Source organism: Podarcis liolepis, assembly GCF_965112155.1.
Source record: "Podarcis liolepis genome assembly, chromosome: 5".
NCBI classification, from domain to species: Eukaryota; Metazoa; Chordata; class Lepidosauria; order Squamata; family Lacertidae; genus Podarcis; species Podarcis liolepis.
The window spans coordinates 28945688-28961793 of record NC_139556.1 but is presented as its reverse complement, the minus strand read 5'-3'; the positions used below and the strand labels follow the sequence as shown (position 1 = coordinate 28961793).

General features: G+C 43.1%; 1 protein-coding gene and 1 long non-coding RNA gene across 2 annotated transcripts in view; one reads left to right on the top strand and one right to left on the bottom strand.

The window, feature by feature from the left end:
* The window catches only part of FAM13C (family with sequence similarity 13 member C), a 72062-nt gene that overhangs the window by 30454 nt on the left and 25502 nt on the right, over positions 1 to 16106 (top strand). Inside the window, exons 6-9 of the mRNA XM_083502651.1 lie at positions 6980 to 7133; positions 11734 to 11944; positions 14392 to 14530; positions 15167 to 15248. Of these exons, the coding sequence (XP_083358777.1) occupies positions 6980 to 7133; positions 11734 to 11944; positions 14392 to 14530; positions 15167 to 15248 (586 nt within the window). The remainder of the gene's footprint in view (positions 1 to 6979; positions 7134 to 11733; positions 11945 to 14391; positions 14531 to 15166; positions 15249 to 16106) is intronic.
* On the bottom strand, positions 7843 to 14521 carry LOC310706666. The gene is made up of 3 exons (XR_014526030.1): positions 14384 to 14521; positions 9194 to 9356; positions 7843 to 7962 (listed from the first exon to the last, which is right to left on the bottom strand). It is a non-coding gene; the product is annotated as an uncharacterized lncRNA (long non-coding RNA).

Below are 16106 nucleotides of genomic sequence, written 5' to 3'. Positions count from 1 at the left end.
AATAAGGAAAAATAGCTATAGCCCTTATGCCATGCCCGAATAAAACAATTTCTGCATAGCTGGTTCAGCAGTGGCCTGTAACAAACAAAACACGAGTCTCTTTGTGTTTCACCGCTGTTGGTTTGTTCTGCGCACAAAGGAAATGGCTGACTGGAAATGGCAGTGTGTTTTCTCCCCCTCCTTTTCCCATCTTAACAGATGTTGACAGTTTCCTTGTTTATCACATATAAAAACCATAGCAATTTCTTTCTGGATAAATAGAGGTAGGCAAAGATGTGTTCTCTTTGATGTCTCCCCCCCCCCTGCACTCCCAACAACCAACACCTAAATAGACTCTGAATCTACCACCTTCCTTCTTTTGAAATGTTGCTTTCCTTGAAAGGATGCTGTGTGTGTTTAAAGTAAAGCCTAGTGTTTAATAAAAGCCTAGTGACTAGTAATAGAAATGGCCCTTTCATTGTTACGTATTTCATTGTGTGCTGACTTTATTAAAAAAAACCCTATTTGATTAAACTTGGCTTTCTGAGGTCCTTCCAAAGACTTCCGTATTCAGCCTACATAGAAAGAGTCAGTGTGAGGCCAGTTTGAGCCTGGAAGGGAGATATATTATTATTATTAATTTATTTAGCACCATATATGCAAATGAACAGGTGTGACAGCTCCCTTTCCAAAGAGGCCTGCCATCTAAAACAGACACATGGAAACAACACTGTGCAAATGAGAGAAGAACATGTTGTCTTTTCTATTACATGCCCTTTTGCTTAGGTCACACACACACACTATATATTTACAGCACATTGTCCCCCGCTCCAAGAATCTTGAGAACTGTATTTTACTCATCACAGAGCTGCAATCCCCAGCACCCTTAACTGACTACAGTTCCCAAGATTCTTTGGGGGGCAGCAGAAGTCACGTGCCTTAAATGTGTTTTACATGTACAGTGGTGCCCCGCAAGACGAATGCCTCGCAAGACGGAAAACCCGCTAGACGAAAGGGTTTTCCGTTTTTGAGCTGCTTCGCAAGACGATTTTCCCTATGGGCTTGCTTTGCAAGACGAAAACGTCTTGCGAGTGTTCTGATTTTTCCCCGCTTCCCCCCCTTTTTTCTAAGCCGCTAAGCCGCTAATAGCCTTTTAGCCGCTAATCCGCTAAGCCTTTAATAGCCGCTAAGCTTTTAATAGCCGCTAAACCGCTAATAGCGCTAATCCGCTAAGCTGCTAATAGGGTTGCTTCGCAAGACGAAAAAACCGCTAGACGAAGAGACTCACGGAATGGATTAATTTCGTCTTGCGAGGCACCACTGTATGGTGTGGATGTGACCTTAGTTGCAGAAAGATACAGGGAGTAGGAGGTTGACCCAAAGGCTTCCTTGAAATGGTGGGTTTTGAGGATGGTTTAAAGGAAATAAGAAAGCTGGTAACACAGAGGCATTCTGGGAGGCCATTCCAGACATAAGAGGCAGCGAGGGAAAATGGGTGGAGCCATTTCAGGAAGCAGGAGACATTTGGAAGCCATGAGTGGTAGTGATGAATGAGTGAAAGGAGGTGTCAAAGCTAGGGATGGGTGATAAATTCAATTCAGTTCACATTTAAAGGTGAGCGTACCTAATTCACATTTCCCAAAACAATAGGACAACAAAAAGACAGTCATTCTTTGACATCCACACTCCTCTGAATCTTGCAGTGCACTTCTCCTGCCAAGCAATATACTAAAAAATGCATCCCTTCATTTTCTGGAGTGTACATAGAAATGGATATATTGTTGTAAATACCGCAGAGGACATTATATTAAGAAAACTGCTCTGTCAATATATGAATGTAAGGCAAAATTGCACACAAACATATTTATATTAGGAGATACCCACACTAAAGGGCTGATGAATTTTCCTGAGGACCGCAAACTACGGTGGAAATGTGGAGAACCTAATTTAAGATTTGAAAAAATATATATCTAGAAACCAAAATAAAGCATTTTTTAAAGACCTGCAATCTTACGCACACATATTGGCTGTGGGATATTGGCTGAATGCTGTGGGACCTGCTTCTGAACAAACACACGTAGTAGGACTGTGCTGTAAGAGTCATAAAGAAAGCAGAATTTTGCTACAAGTGACTTTTCCCCTCCATAGTGCTGCAGTGAGGGGAAGAGTTGTACCTGGTAGATTTTTGTCTTGTGCACAGCTCTTTAAACGTAGTTCCCCTCAAGGTCTGGAGCTGCCAACTTTTATCAGCGAATCAGGGCAGGAGGAGGAATGATATGTCTTGCCAATGGCTGCAAGTGATTGATATTGAAGCTTCGGGTTGAGAGGCGCCATTCCTCTGAATACCGTTTTCTAGGAAATAGCAGGAGAATGCAATTGTGGCCATGCTATGCTTGATGGCTTCCCAGAGGCATCTGACGTTCTGCTGTGGGAAATGCCATGCTAGACTGGAGAGGCCTTTAGTTGATCCAGCAAGACCCTTCTTACGTTCTTAATGCTGTTGTGGCTCAGGCATATGAAGTAAATGTGTACATTAGGAGAATGGCTTATTTTCCAGGGGTTCACCTTTGGAACAGCTTTCCTCCACCTTTCGATAGCACTTCATTGGCCCATCCCCCTGAAAAGAGGAAACAGTAAGAAATGGGAGATTTCAGACTTGATGGTTTGCAGTTATTTATATTGGTTCTGTATGCCAAGTCGCTATCAAGGTCATGTTTAAAAATATATTTTTAAAAAATATATTTTTATTTCAAATCCCTCAACGGTAGCTGGAAATCTGCTGGAAACCTCATGCCTGCAACAGATGGGGAAAATATATATTTAGAGCTGATTTAATTTTTCTAAAAATGAGTATATTACAGCATCGGCATTGCTAAAAACAGCACTGACCACCCAGTTTTTAACACATTAGTCTGCTTGGGCAGTTTTGTACCATAGTTAGTAAAGAGTGCCAGCTGTTAATTATGGAACAAATATATATATGTAGGATTATTCTAAATTGAGGAGTGTATTTTCCTCTTGATGAAGGAGTTAATTGCTTCTGTATGGTCAGCCAAATGAGAGAGATATTTCAGACATATCCGTGCTTATTCTCTTGATGCCTCCCAGGGCAGTGATGTACAAACTGTTCTGGGGAGCTCTATGGTTTGAATCATAGAATCATAGAGTTGGAAGAGACCACAAGGGCCATCGAGTCCAACCCCCTGCCAAGCAGGAAACACCATCAGAGCACTCCTGAAATATGGTTGTCAAGGCTCTGCTTAAAGACCTCCAAAGAAGGAGACTACACCACACTCCTTGGCAGCAAATTCCACTGTCGAACAGCTCTTACTGTCAGGAAGTTCTTCCTAATGTTTAGGTGGAATCTTCTTTCTTGTAGTTTGGATCCATTGCTCCGTGTCCGCTTCTCTGGAGCAGCAGAAAACAACCTTTCTCCCTCCTCTATGTGACATCCTTTTATATATTTGAACATGGCTATCATATCACCCCTTAACCTCCTCTTCTCCAGGCTAAACATGCCCAGCTCCCTTAGCCGTTCCTCATAAGGCATCGTTTCCAGGCCTTGGACCATTTTGGTTGCCCTCCTCTGGACACGTTCCAGTTTGTCAGTGTCCTTCTTGAATTGTGGTGCCCAGAACTGGACACAGTACTCCAGGTGAGGTCTGACCAGAGCAGAATACAGTGGCACTATTACTTCCCTTGATCTAGATGCTATGCTCCTATTGATGCAGCCCAGAATTGCATTAGCTTTTTTATCTGCCGCGTCACACTGTTGGCTCATGTCAAGTTTGTGGCCAACCAAGACTCCTAGATCCTTTTCACATGTACTGCTCTCAAGCCAGGTGTCACCCATCTTGTATTTGTGCCTCTCATTTTTTTTGCCCAAGTGCAATACTTTACATTTCTCCCTGTTAAAATTCATCTTGTTTGCTTTTGCCCAGTTCTCTAATCTGTCAAGGTCGTTTTGAAGTGTGATCCTGTCCTTCTTCCTTTGTAAGAAGTTTAGCGGGGATTTCCAATGGGAAGATCAGCAGAGAAACATCCCAGAAAGACTGCTCCATCAATCCCCATTTAAACATCCTCACTTGCAGTATTACGACTGCAGGACTGCCCTTGCTGGTTTCTCTACACATCACCCATTGGAGGGGAGAAATCTGAAGTAGTGTGCATTCTCTATATGGGTGGGTTCCTTGCATGACTTAGAACTCCGCACTATATGGGTTCAAAGTCACATAGGAAGCAACGCTCCCCAAAAACAGATGGTGCTGGAGAGAGGTTAGGGGTCAGTGACCACAACCCCAGTTACCAACCAATCCCCTTTTCTGGGTGCCCTCATCACCAGAAGTTAGTTTGGAGGGTGGGGAGGGGGAAGGGTATTTTTGGCTGTGGTACCCACTTAAAGGAGCTCCCCACAGAAACCCAACTGGTGCCTAAATTAATACTATTTATATTCCAGATGGCAGGTTTTTTTCTCCTTCACCTAAGCATTTTTATATGCCTGTTGTCTTTGTCCATGGAGTTTTCTTGGCAGGGATACTGGAGTGGCTTGCCGGTTCCTGCTTCAAGTGGATCACGTTTGGTCAAAACTCTCCACTGTGACCTGTCCATCTTGGGTGGCCCTGCACGGCATAGCTTCTCTGAGTTATTCAAGCCCTTTCGCCACAGCAAGGCAGTGATCCATGAAGAAGCATTTTAGGCTATGCTGTGGATTTACCCTCTGTAGATTGTGTTGCGTTGCTTCAAATTTTGCTGCTGGGTTGTTAGTTATTTTACAGCACTGCACCCTGCCCTGGAAACAATGCCCTCCCTGCCTGATGAAAGGCAACATAGAAGTTCTTGAAACAAAATGAATTAAATCATTTAACCCTCCTATGAGCCAAAAGCCACCCTGTATCTCTGGATGAGGGAAGTTCTAATGCTGAATGTTCTGGCCTTGCCTTCTTCCTGTCTGCCTCTGCTGGATGGGTGATGGTGCAATGTCTTTTGTGTAGAATGCAGTTTGGTTTGTTCAGTTCTTCCCGGTGCAGAGAAGGGGCACAAGTTATTTGCCTGAGGAGGAGAAGGAGATATTTGCAGGACAAGTGGTTCATGCAGAAACCCAGAAGCTAAACTCCTGTGAGGGTGTGCATTTGTCACTCTTGCACACTCTAAAAGTTAAACCTTTTTCTCCCCCCCCCCCCGTAAGAGGAATATATGAAGTGTCTCTTCCAGCTTTGATTCAGAAAATACCTGGCAGTTATCAGAAGTCTGAGAAACATTGGTGTAGGGTAGGGATGGATGAATCTTATCAATGTTGGTTTCTCTTGGTTTCTCATTTTTCCATTCTTAAATCCAGTTCTCCACATTTCTCCAGCAATTTACATTGAAAAAAGAATCATGAAAATTTACCGGTGCTTTCATGTGAATTTCTCCTAATAAACACATTTTAATGCAATTTTCATTAATATAACACGTCTCTGCAAACATTTTTCACTAATGTAACAACACATTTTTGCACATTTTCACTAAAATCTGCATTTTCATATATACTTTCTCCAGATACACACATTTTTGCATACACTGTTTAGTGATAGAACTGTATCACAAAATTCAGAGAAGTGTGAATTTCTAACGATACCTGGGTTTTGGTTCAAATAAGGGTCAGGAAATGCAGATTAGGTGGTTTCTCATTATAATGCAAACAAAACTGAACTCTAGCTGAGGGTATATTTGCATACAGTATAAGAGGTTCTAGGTTCAGATAAAGATATTGCTGGATTGAGCTCCTGTATCCCTCTCCCTGGGCTGTCACTTGCCTGTCTGCAGTTTAAGAGCCAGTGTGGTATAGTGGTTAGATTGCTGGATGAGGGCCTTGGGAGACAAGGGTTCAATCCCCCACTCAGCTGTGAAGCTCCCTGGGTGACCTTGGGTCAGCCACTGTCTTTCAGCTTAACTTTTCTGATAGGGTTGTTGTGAGGGTAAAATCGGGAAGCCCAGAACTGTGGTTGCTACCTTGAGCTCTGTAGAGGAGAGTTGGGGTATGAATGCAAATCAATCAATCAATCAATCAAATTAAAATCAAATGTAAGCTGTAGAAATATGAGGTCACACATTTTTGGAGCCATGCTCGTTTATGCCTTAGCGTTGACAAGCTCTTCTTATTTTGCTTTATCTTGGATTGTTACCTGCTCAGAGGGTATGAACTCTTTTGCATTCCACCCTGTATTTGGGGGTGGGGGAGAAATTGTATTTTCATGGCCTACACACGGACTTTCGTCACCTCCTCGGTCCATGAATGATTAGGGCTGTGGGAATGCTTGCATCCCAGCAAGATGCTTGTGTCAGATTATGAGGCTAGAATACTGCACTCTGTATTCAAGACTGGGAATGAGAAATGGATCAAGCGTGAAACAGGAGCTGGAGGAGCTGCTAAGAGATAAAGAGCCTTTGCCGTCATTGATTTGTTTGCAGCGAATGACAAAGATCTGTTAATTTTGCCCTGGGCAGGATGGGAAATGAAAAGCCAACCCTCTGCTCAAAGAAAAAAAAAGACGGAAAAAAAGAGGAGTCTAGAAATGTAACCCTTTACTTTCTGCAATGTATTGCAAAATATGCTATGGAGGGATTTTATTCTCCCCCTTTTTTATGAATGGAAAAGGGGGAGGGGCTTAATGCCACTGGGCCCTGCAATCAGCACAACCTGTAAAATCCTTACATGGCATTTTTTGCTCCGAGAGCAAAGCCTCCAGCTTCTCAGACTGGCTTTCAGGAACAAATCTTTTCTTCTTTTTTGCTGATGAGATGATCTTTCCCTTGTGTCATAAATAATCCAGATCAGTTAAATAGATGGAGGAAACGAAGGCGCATAAGGAGTTTGGCATGTCTAAGCAGCAGTTAATTCACTTTTCCTGAGCTGCGAGGAGGAGCAGCCTTTCCTGCAGACAGCCCCAAGGAGCTGAAGACTTGATCCTTGCCATTCCCTCGCTCTCCATCTACCCCAATGTTCTGTTTTTGCCTGCAGAATTCTTTGCTGAAGCTGCAAGCCCTTGAAACTGACCTCTGCTCTGCATTTCTGCCGAACCAGGAAGAAACACCACAGCTGCCGGCTTCAAAAGACCCAGCCGCTTCATCGATCCCAACCAGCAGTGTGCAAGTTGATGGGGAGAGTTGTGGAGGTAAGAGAAGGTCTTTGTTAATGGGCTGTCCTTGTTTCTGATTATAGAGGCTACTCAGTGGCATACATCGTGACCTAATAAATTGCAGGCCCCCCCCTTCAAACAGCACGGAGGGCTGAGGCATAATTTGGGGGCACAAGTGTTTTATTATTATTATTATTATTATTATTATTATTATTATTATTGATTAAATAAAAGTTAATACAGTCATACACACACACACACACACACACACACACACACACACACACACGTGTGTGACTGTGAGAGGAGAAATGAAAGAAAGCCAAATGCCATTTTGTTTGTGTTATGATTCATATAAATACTGATTACTTTGGGGAAGAGCACTGTCTTAAATTTGGCCAGTTCCTTCATTTTCACACAAAATTGGTTTTTGTAGGTTTCCAGCCATTTCACTTCTGATTATGTTCTACTGTTAGGATTGTGCTAACATGTACTCTTTTTCAGTGATGGTTAGTCTGTTGCCTGCGTTCCCCCAACTCCAGCACACACACTCGCACACTTTTGCCAGGCCATTGTTGATTTCCCCATTCTGTTATTGATTGCAGATTGATTGCCTGAGCAGAGCAAGTGGAAGACTTAAAAGCCACACATTAATTTTCATCACCAATGACTTGCTCATCAAACACACTATTTTTTTTGTGTGTGCATCCTTTTTTTGTCCATTCCTCCCCTTTCCTCTCTAGCTCAAAATCAACTGTTGGAAATAAATGGATTTGAAGCTTGGGATTCTTTTCTGTCAATTCAGAGCTTGTAATCACGCAGATGGCATGAGATGGATTCCTGGGTTCAGGCAGAAGGCAAATCGCTGTGCATGAAAGTGGGTCATAGTTAGCAAGACCAGTATAGCAAGCAGATGAGTTATAGGCAAGCTTAAAATCTGCAGACCGTGTGTGGTCTCCATTAAGGCAAATGGGTCAGTATTACATGGCCTAATCCCAAGGTAATTTTTATAGATAAATAAAGTGACTGTAGCAAAAGAGCTTATTTCAAAAGCTTTTTATTCTCGGTCATTTTGCAAAGGCTAACCCATCTCTTTCTAAGAATCTCTCAAATTAGTTTGGCAGTTCTACCGTTTGAGATGCATTTCACATCCTTAAAAGCCACTGGTGCAAAAACTCTATAGCTCTCAAGGGCTAGAGAGATCCTCATTAGATGTGCCCCAGTTAAGGCAAAGAAAGGAAGATGCATCCAGCTGCTTCCATCAGCATCCCCTATTTTGTCTTGGTTTAAGATATATAAAAGAGACCCAAGCCACTCTGCTTTTAAAATTGCTGAGTAGATCAATTCGGGGTGAAAGAAAGAAGCCACCGTCCTCCATGCCCAAGGTCGGCCTTCCTCTGATATGGCAAAATTCAGTCCACGCACCAGGCATAGCCAATGTAATGCTGCCCAGATGTTGGACTATAGCTCTAACTATTGGCCGTGCTGACTGGGGATGATGGGAGTTGTAGTTCAACAACATTTGGAGGGTAGGCTGTCGGCTGCTCCAGCACACACACATTCAAAAGCAGCCAATGCACATCTCCCCTGAATTCATTCTCTTGTGTCCATGAGGATCATTGTTCCAGGGCTAGTACATTTGTAAGTTATTCTTAAGTTGCACTGGAACTGGAAGGATTTTATTTTCCAACTGGCCACCCGCAACTCCCCTGCACTTCCCTGTTTTGAGAATTGTGGACTTCTCTTGTTCATGAGCTCGGAGGCACAGATCTCACTGGAAAAGCTTTGCATCAAAGTTCAGGATCTATAAAATAAAGGAAAATAACCCCAGTCTTGATCTTCGTATATTTGGAGCATAACAAAATGGCTTGTGGACATTGTGCTGAGGGAGTTGATTTCACCCTAGGCCTTTGTTTGCCAATTGAACCAAACTTAGGGCCGAGCCATTAAATCAGTTAAGAAAAGCCATGTGAATATACAAAAGCGAGGGTACAATATTCGTCATAAGAAGCCAACTCCTCCCTTTGCCCCAACCTGATTAGCCTTGCCTTAATACAGAGCTGCACAGCTTGCAAATGATCTTGTTGTTCAGTTACCAGTCACGTATGCTTGGTTTTGCGTCCAGCCTGGTTCTGCAATAACAGGGCAGTTGTCAGACTCGCCGGCAGGTCATTGCGTGTGGCTGGCAGGGTGAATTCAACCATGTGGGGAGCCTGTTGTGGAAGACCTGCTTTCTCTGTACATGTTCTGATCACAAACCTATTTGAAGAAGCAGATTCATGGCTGGAGCATATGATAGGCTTCCATAAAATATTACCTGCATTGACTGCCTCTGTGGGGCAACTGCTTTTGTCCCACCCCACAGAGCGGTTTAAAGTGGTTGCCATGCAGCATCTACATTGTGTACAGCTCACAGCAACTATTCTGCACTTGCATAATTCCCAGATCTTTCAGCCTGGCTGAAAGTCCGCTTCACGCTGGATTGAAACTCCCAACATGGCTGATGGGAGTTGGAACTCTACAACCTCTGGAGGGCCACAGGTTAGCCACAGGTGGATTGTAACTCCACAATCACATGTGCTGGCGAAACTCAACACCCCTTTCTTGGGACTGAAGAAACAGGAGAGGTGTCCCATTCTGGCTTGTCTGGTGAGCTGCTTTTGGCTGCAGAGGATTAAAAGCTGAGCAGGCAAAATAAAAGTTCTTACCTGAGAATGCATGTAAAACAGAGCACAGCACACAATGCAGGAAGGTTGCCTTGTGCAGACAAATGAGTGTCTGCCTGTGGACCCTCTTCTGGACCGCTCCCTTCGCAGGTGCAAAGGTACTACTGGGTAGGAAACTGCAATGCTGCTTACACTGTGCTTCCTTGCTGAACGTGGGTGTTCAAATGTATTGAAGCACGGACGTGTGCATAACCACGGTGCTATCAGCTTTGTGTGTGTCGAAAGGGGGTTGATTCCAAGTACCCTCTTTTTCCTTCTCCCTCTCCACCTTTGAATGACCAAACTGAAATGTGGAGCACCTGTTTGGTGGAGAGTATAGCAATAATCTCTGGATTCAGGCCTCCATGATGTGTTGTTCTGTAATGTCAGTATTGTGTCCCTGTTATTTCCTATGCATAGTGTACAAACTACTCCTACAGGTCTTAGCTCACTTATCTCTCATCTCAGGTGTATGGATCTGTTTATGATTAAACACACAAGCATAGTTTCCCAGGAAAATACATATGCACCCCAAGTGTCAAAGTGCTGGTTCACCCCATACGCCATCTTTTAAAGACCAACTAGAATGTTAACAATAGGCAGACTTTATATGAAAAGGAAAACTTGCCCTTTCGTTTTAATGTAAATATAAAATCTATCTTGGGTGGATTGTGTGAGTGGTGATTGATCCATGATCATAAATTATAGAAGCTGTCAGTCAATACAGTTTAGAAGTCAGGGGAAAGAAAACTAGGTCAGATTCGCTCCTCATGATGTCTGCCAGAATGCAGCACTATTCATTAGTGTGTGTTTTTCCCCCTTTAAAGAGATTTATTAGAAGCTTGCAAGCTCTTTAATCCTTATATATATATATATATATATAGAGAGAGAGAGAGTTTGTTTTGTTGTTTGCCACTATGGGCTACTGGGAGGAAGGGTGCAGTAAAAATCTAATAAATACTACTACTACTAAATACATGAATTGCAAATGCCATCTATTTAGCCTAAAATATTGTTTTGATCCAGCTGTTTTAACTTTAGATACAAATTACGCTTCGCGTGCTCTGAAAGAAACTGATAGGGGTAAAAAGCCCCCCCCCCATTTTATTATTACATGGCTCATTTGTTTGATGTTTTGTAATATTTTGAAAAGAGTCATACAACCCATTTTAAAGTAGGGTTGTCCTCTTTTTCCAGGGCATGCCCTCCTTTTCATGGGTAGTCATAATAGCGATCCCTAGTTAAAAGAAGAAGTCAGCAAATGTGCCCTCTTTTTTGCTCTTCAAAATTTGGCAACCCTACTTTAGAGGTTCTTTGGTGGATGTAGGCAATCCCATTCATCTCTTTATAGGAAGCTACTTAGGCCCAAGGACTGCCTGATATAGCTAGCATATAACCTTTTTAGTACTGCGTCAGGATTCATGAACACATAGTATTTTAAGAGTGTGAGAAAACGATTATCTCAGGAAGTATAATAGAAAGATTTATTCACTTAGGCCTTACTGCTGCTAGAAAGTTTCATTAATGTCAACCCTGACTCCAGTCCACTGAGGTATGGCTGTTCCTCAGTCTCTACAGCCAAGCAGCATCTTTGCATGTGCCTTGTCCTGCATGCAACTGGCAATTTATTCTTCCAATATTCACCATGTGGCCTTGCCCTAAGCATGTTAACTCAGAATTAGATACCACTGGGTTCCATAGGACTTCCTTCCAGTAAGTTTGTTAGGATGTCATTCTTAAAGTTTTTCTTTTAAACTATTTATTTTTGATGCGCACAACCTTCTCTTGGTATATGCTTACATCCCTTTTCCGCTATGTCACGTCACAACTTCCTCCGGGGAGCACTGATGAACCTCAGAGGCTCTTTTAACGTGTGCAGCTAATGAGCTTTGCCCTTCTAAATGCCTGTTAAATTCATCTTGTCATTGCAGAGCCTGCACAAGTCTACAAAGAGGGCCAGGCAGATGCAGACAATGGACATGAAGACCACCATTCCTTAGGGACCAGCAGGCTGCTGTATCACATTACTGATGGAGATAATCCTCTGCTGTCTCCTCGCTGCTCTATTTTTAGCCAAAGCCAGAGATTTAATTTAGACCCTGAATCAGCTCCTTCTCCACCAAGTGCTCAACTGTTCATGATGTAAGCTAAGACATGTTTTATTTCCCAGGGCTGCCTCTGCGTGGCCATTAATGTTTCTCTCTAATATATATCTGATGCTTTCCTCCCACCTATTAAATAGCAAACACCAAACGATGATGATGATGTGCGGATAGCTCAGATGGTAGAGCATGAGACTCTTAATATCAGGGTTGTGGGTTCGAGCCCCACCTTGGGCAAAAGATTCTTGCATTGCAGGGGGTTGTACTAGATGACCCACATGGTCCCTGCCAACTCTACAATATGATAACCCTTTCCAGAGTGAAACAAGTGGAAACTTCCTCCAAAGAACCCTGGGAATTGTAGCTGGTGGTGAGAATTTTGTTAGCCCCCTGCTCACAGAACCTCAATTCCCAGGGTTCTCTGGGGAAAGGTAATAACTTAAACAGGTCTAGATTTGGAGTACGGCTAGCCCCCCAAATGTTCAGCTACAGTGGAATTACTCTGTGCGCGCACACACACACTGCTGAGATATGTTTTGAATGGCTGATAACAACCATTTATTTAAAGATAAAATAGACGAGCTTAATTGTGCCACAAGCACAATCTTGGCTAATAATAATATGCAATGTTTTTTTTCTGGGGGGACGCACACCCCTAAACATTTTGTGTATCTAAGTTTGGCCTCATTGAGGGGCAGTATTTCAATACGAGTAGGAAAATGAGAGACCCCCTAAACATTTTTTTAAAGAAAAGCACTGATAATATGTAATATTTGCATAGCACTTTCAAGTGTTCCAAGTGCTTCATATACATTATCTAGGTGAAATCTTTATAATAACCCTATAATGGAAGTCAGTGTTGTTACTTTCGATCCATGGTAGGCAGGCTATTGCAGAGTAAAAGGATACATCATGGAGCAGGTTGAATAGAAGCATCAGAACTATGGGGCTGAGGCAGAGGTTCATGGTAAGAGAACAGAGATGTTATAAAATGTGTTCCTATTTTTATCTATTATTTGGTGAGTATGCAAGAGGCATGCAGTGTGAATGAGCTTGGCCTAGGATGCAAAACGAAGAGCTGGGTTCTCTCAAGAGGAAGTGAAATAATAATATTGGGAGATGTGGTGTTGTTTTTTAATTTAAAAAAACACTTTAAAATATTAAATATACATTGGTGGCCCTTAAATATTCTGTCCCTCTGCCAATCAAATCTGAGAATAGCACTGCCACATGTCTGAGCAGTCTCTTTAAAAATCTTAGGTGCTTTCAGATACTGCTGGAGAGCCCTGGACTGATCACTTGTTCCCCTTCCTGGGGCATCCCCATCGCTATAGCCAACTGAGGACCAATGCTGGATCAAGTGGAGATCATCCTTCCTTCTTATGCTCTGTCTTATTCCTCTTCACTTTCCTGATTCTTCAGTGCAGGGGTGGGGGGACCTGGTGCCCTCCAAATCCCCATCTTCCTCAGCCAGCATGGCCATGTTAGAATTCTTGCTCCATGATTGCAGTCATGGGATTTTTTTCTATCTCATGACGGTGTATGTTTTGACTCCACAAAGTGGGAAGTGACGAAGACAGGATGTTTGTGTTACTGAGTTCCGTGAAGTGGGACTAGTGTCCTATGTTCTTTATCTTTGCTGTCTGATGCTCGAGAGAGAGGGAGCCATGTTGCAGTGCTCCGTGTGTGTTTATATGTAAATAAAGTAGATCAGCCAAAATGCTGAGTTGCTGAGGTCTGTTACACAAGCTGCAAAGACTCTGCGGATCTCTAAGTGTGCTGATGGCATTGGTCGCTTTGATGTTCGGGCTGAAGAAAGCTTTTGAAGCTCCCGAATGAACGACCAGGAGGGGGAGAACATGCCAGTCAGGCATGTGACTCTACCAGGGTCCTACTCGAGTGTAGGATGAGCTCCTGACAGGCCAATGGTCAGGGACGATGAGAGTAACCTCTCATCAGTAACCTCTGGAAGGTCACAGGTTCCCATCCCCACTGTATTCCTTTCTTCTATCCCAGCACAGACACACATAGAAAGAGGTTTCCAACTCCAGCCCCTGTTTTGCTAACCACACCCTTGAAGAGTATAGAAATCATGGTGCCAGGTGGACTTTTGGGATTTAAAGCAGACCTGCCCAACTGGTGAATGGGGTTGTCAACTTCTGAACTAAGCACTGTGGCTATGTGTCTTTAACAGCAGCTTGATGTGTAGACATTAGCAGGTGACTGTCCTCATTTCCATGAAAAGCTTCACTTCCTACTTTCAGCAGATTCCATAGCTTTTCAAGGAACAAGCAGGCCAGACCAGGCATACCACTCCTCTGTTTCTCCTTCTCTCTGTTATTATCCCTCCCCCATCACCCTCCTTCATGGTCTAACCCCCCCCCCCCCTCACCTCCACCAGAGTCCCATCACTCCATTGCAGTTGTAGACCTAATCCTGCAAAGCAATTTCACATTTAGGACATTTTCGTAACTTCTACCTTTGTAGGCCAAGAAGTTCTTCCAGAGGTAGCTGTGATGACTGCAAAGAGCCACAGACGATAGCACAACTCACAAAGCACCTGCAAAGTCTTAAGAGGAAAATCAGGAAATATGAAGAAAAGTTTGAGCAAGAGAAGAATTATCGGGTGAGAAACCACCCTGTCTCTGTGGTGTTTGATGAGGTGGATGAGACTGCATTTGACTTGCTGGGTCACAGTGTTTATGTGCCTGGATTAAATTATGTTTGTTTCTTGTTGTTTCCTGGGTCCAAAGCAAATGCAAATCTGCTTTACTAGTATTTATGTTGGTGAGAGACATGGCAGCCACTAGTGTTGATGGCTGCAAGTGACCTCATAACTACAAGTGACCTCATAAAGGTCTTGGCTAGTTAAGCAATGATGTCACAAATACTCAGGTGCTGGTTATCAGATACACTTGCCACGTTAAGCAAAGAGAGCCAGTAGTCACCTGGGCACTAGCAAGGTTAGGGAGCAGCAATGTGCAGTCTTATTACAGAGGCTGGTGAAAGGGCAGGTAAGTCATTTTTGCCATTTAGACTCTAGTGGGGTTTGGATGCCATCAGTGTATATTAGAGTTTGGCAGTTAAATTACTTTTGACCCAGCCTGGACCACAATCCAGATGTCAGCTGGAACATTATATATTCTGGGTTAATAAATGCAGAATATATGTGGGCAACTTTGCCCATTAATAATGAGAGCTGTATGAATAACAACAGCCACAGTCTAACCACCTGATTTCCCCCTTGTTCTTTCCTGTCCAGCCTTCTCACGCTGACAAAATATCGAATCCCGAAGTAATGAAATGGATGAACGACTTGGCCAAAAGTCGGAAACAGCTTAAAGGTACACACAGCTATCAGCTACAGTCTGTAGGATAGGTCATTTCTCTTCCACCAATAAATTTGGTGGAAGACACAGGGGGAAAATGTTTCTTAGGGAAGTTTAGGGAAGTTTTTAATATTTAATGCTGTACTGTTTTTAACATCTGATTGGGAGCCGTCCAGAGTGGCTGGGGAGACTCAGCCAGATGGGCGGGGTATAAATAATAATAATAATAATAATAATAATAATAATAATAATAATAATAATTCTTTTAGCACTTGGAGTCATTTCTCAATAGTGCTTGAAGGAGGGTCAAATTCAGCTAGATGCTGAAAGTCTGATATTTAATATTGTCTTGAACCTTACCAGAAAAGCAACTAATTTCCTAAGAGCAGGAGTGGACAGTTGTTGGACTTTAGTTCCCATAATCCCCCACCAGCATGGACAAAGGTCAGGGATGATGGGAGTTGTAGTCCTGCAACATCTGGGAGAGGTGCACAGGACTGCTATAGAATACACAAAATGGGTTTTACCCAAGTCTTAACAGCCATCACCTCCCTGAAAGCATCCCTGGAACTGTAGCAAATACCCCAGCCCCACTACCCTAGTCCTCAGTTTTCTCTAGGGAGAAGGAAGTTGGGTTAAGCTTGTGTAAGCTGGCAGTGTAGATTTGCCCTGTAAAGTGCAGTCTGCCAGGAGCTGTTCCTGTGGAAGCCTCAATGAAATGAATGGGGCTTGAATGGAAATCAGGCTTGCTAGATTCCATCCCTTTTCCTGTAATTTTAAATAGCAGCGTCATTGATCTCCCTCAGTGCCACAGAGTGCAACACTAATGAAGCTAATGCTGAGCTAATAGCTTCATTACACTGATACCTTTTA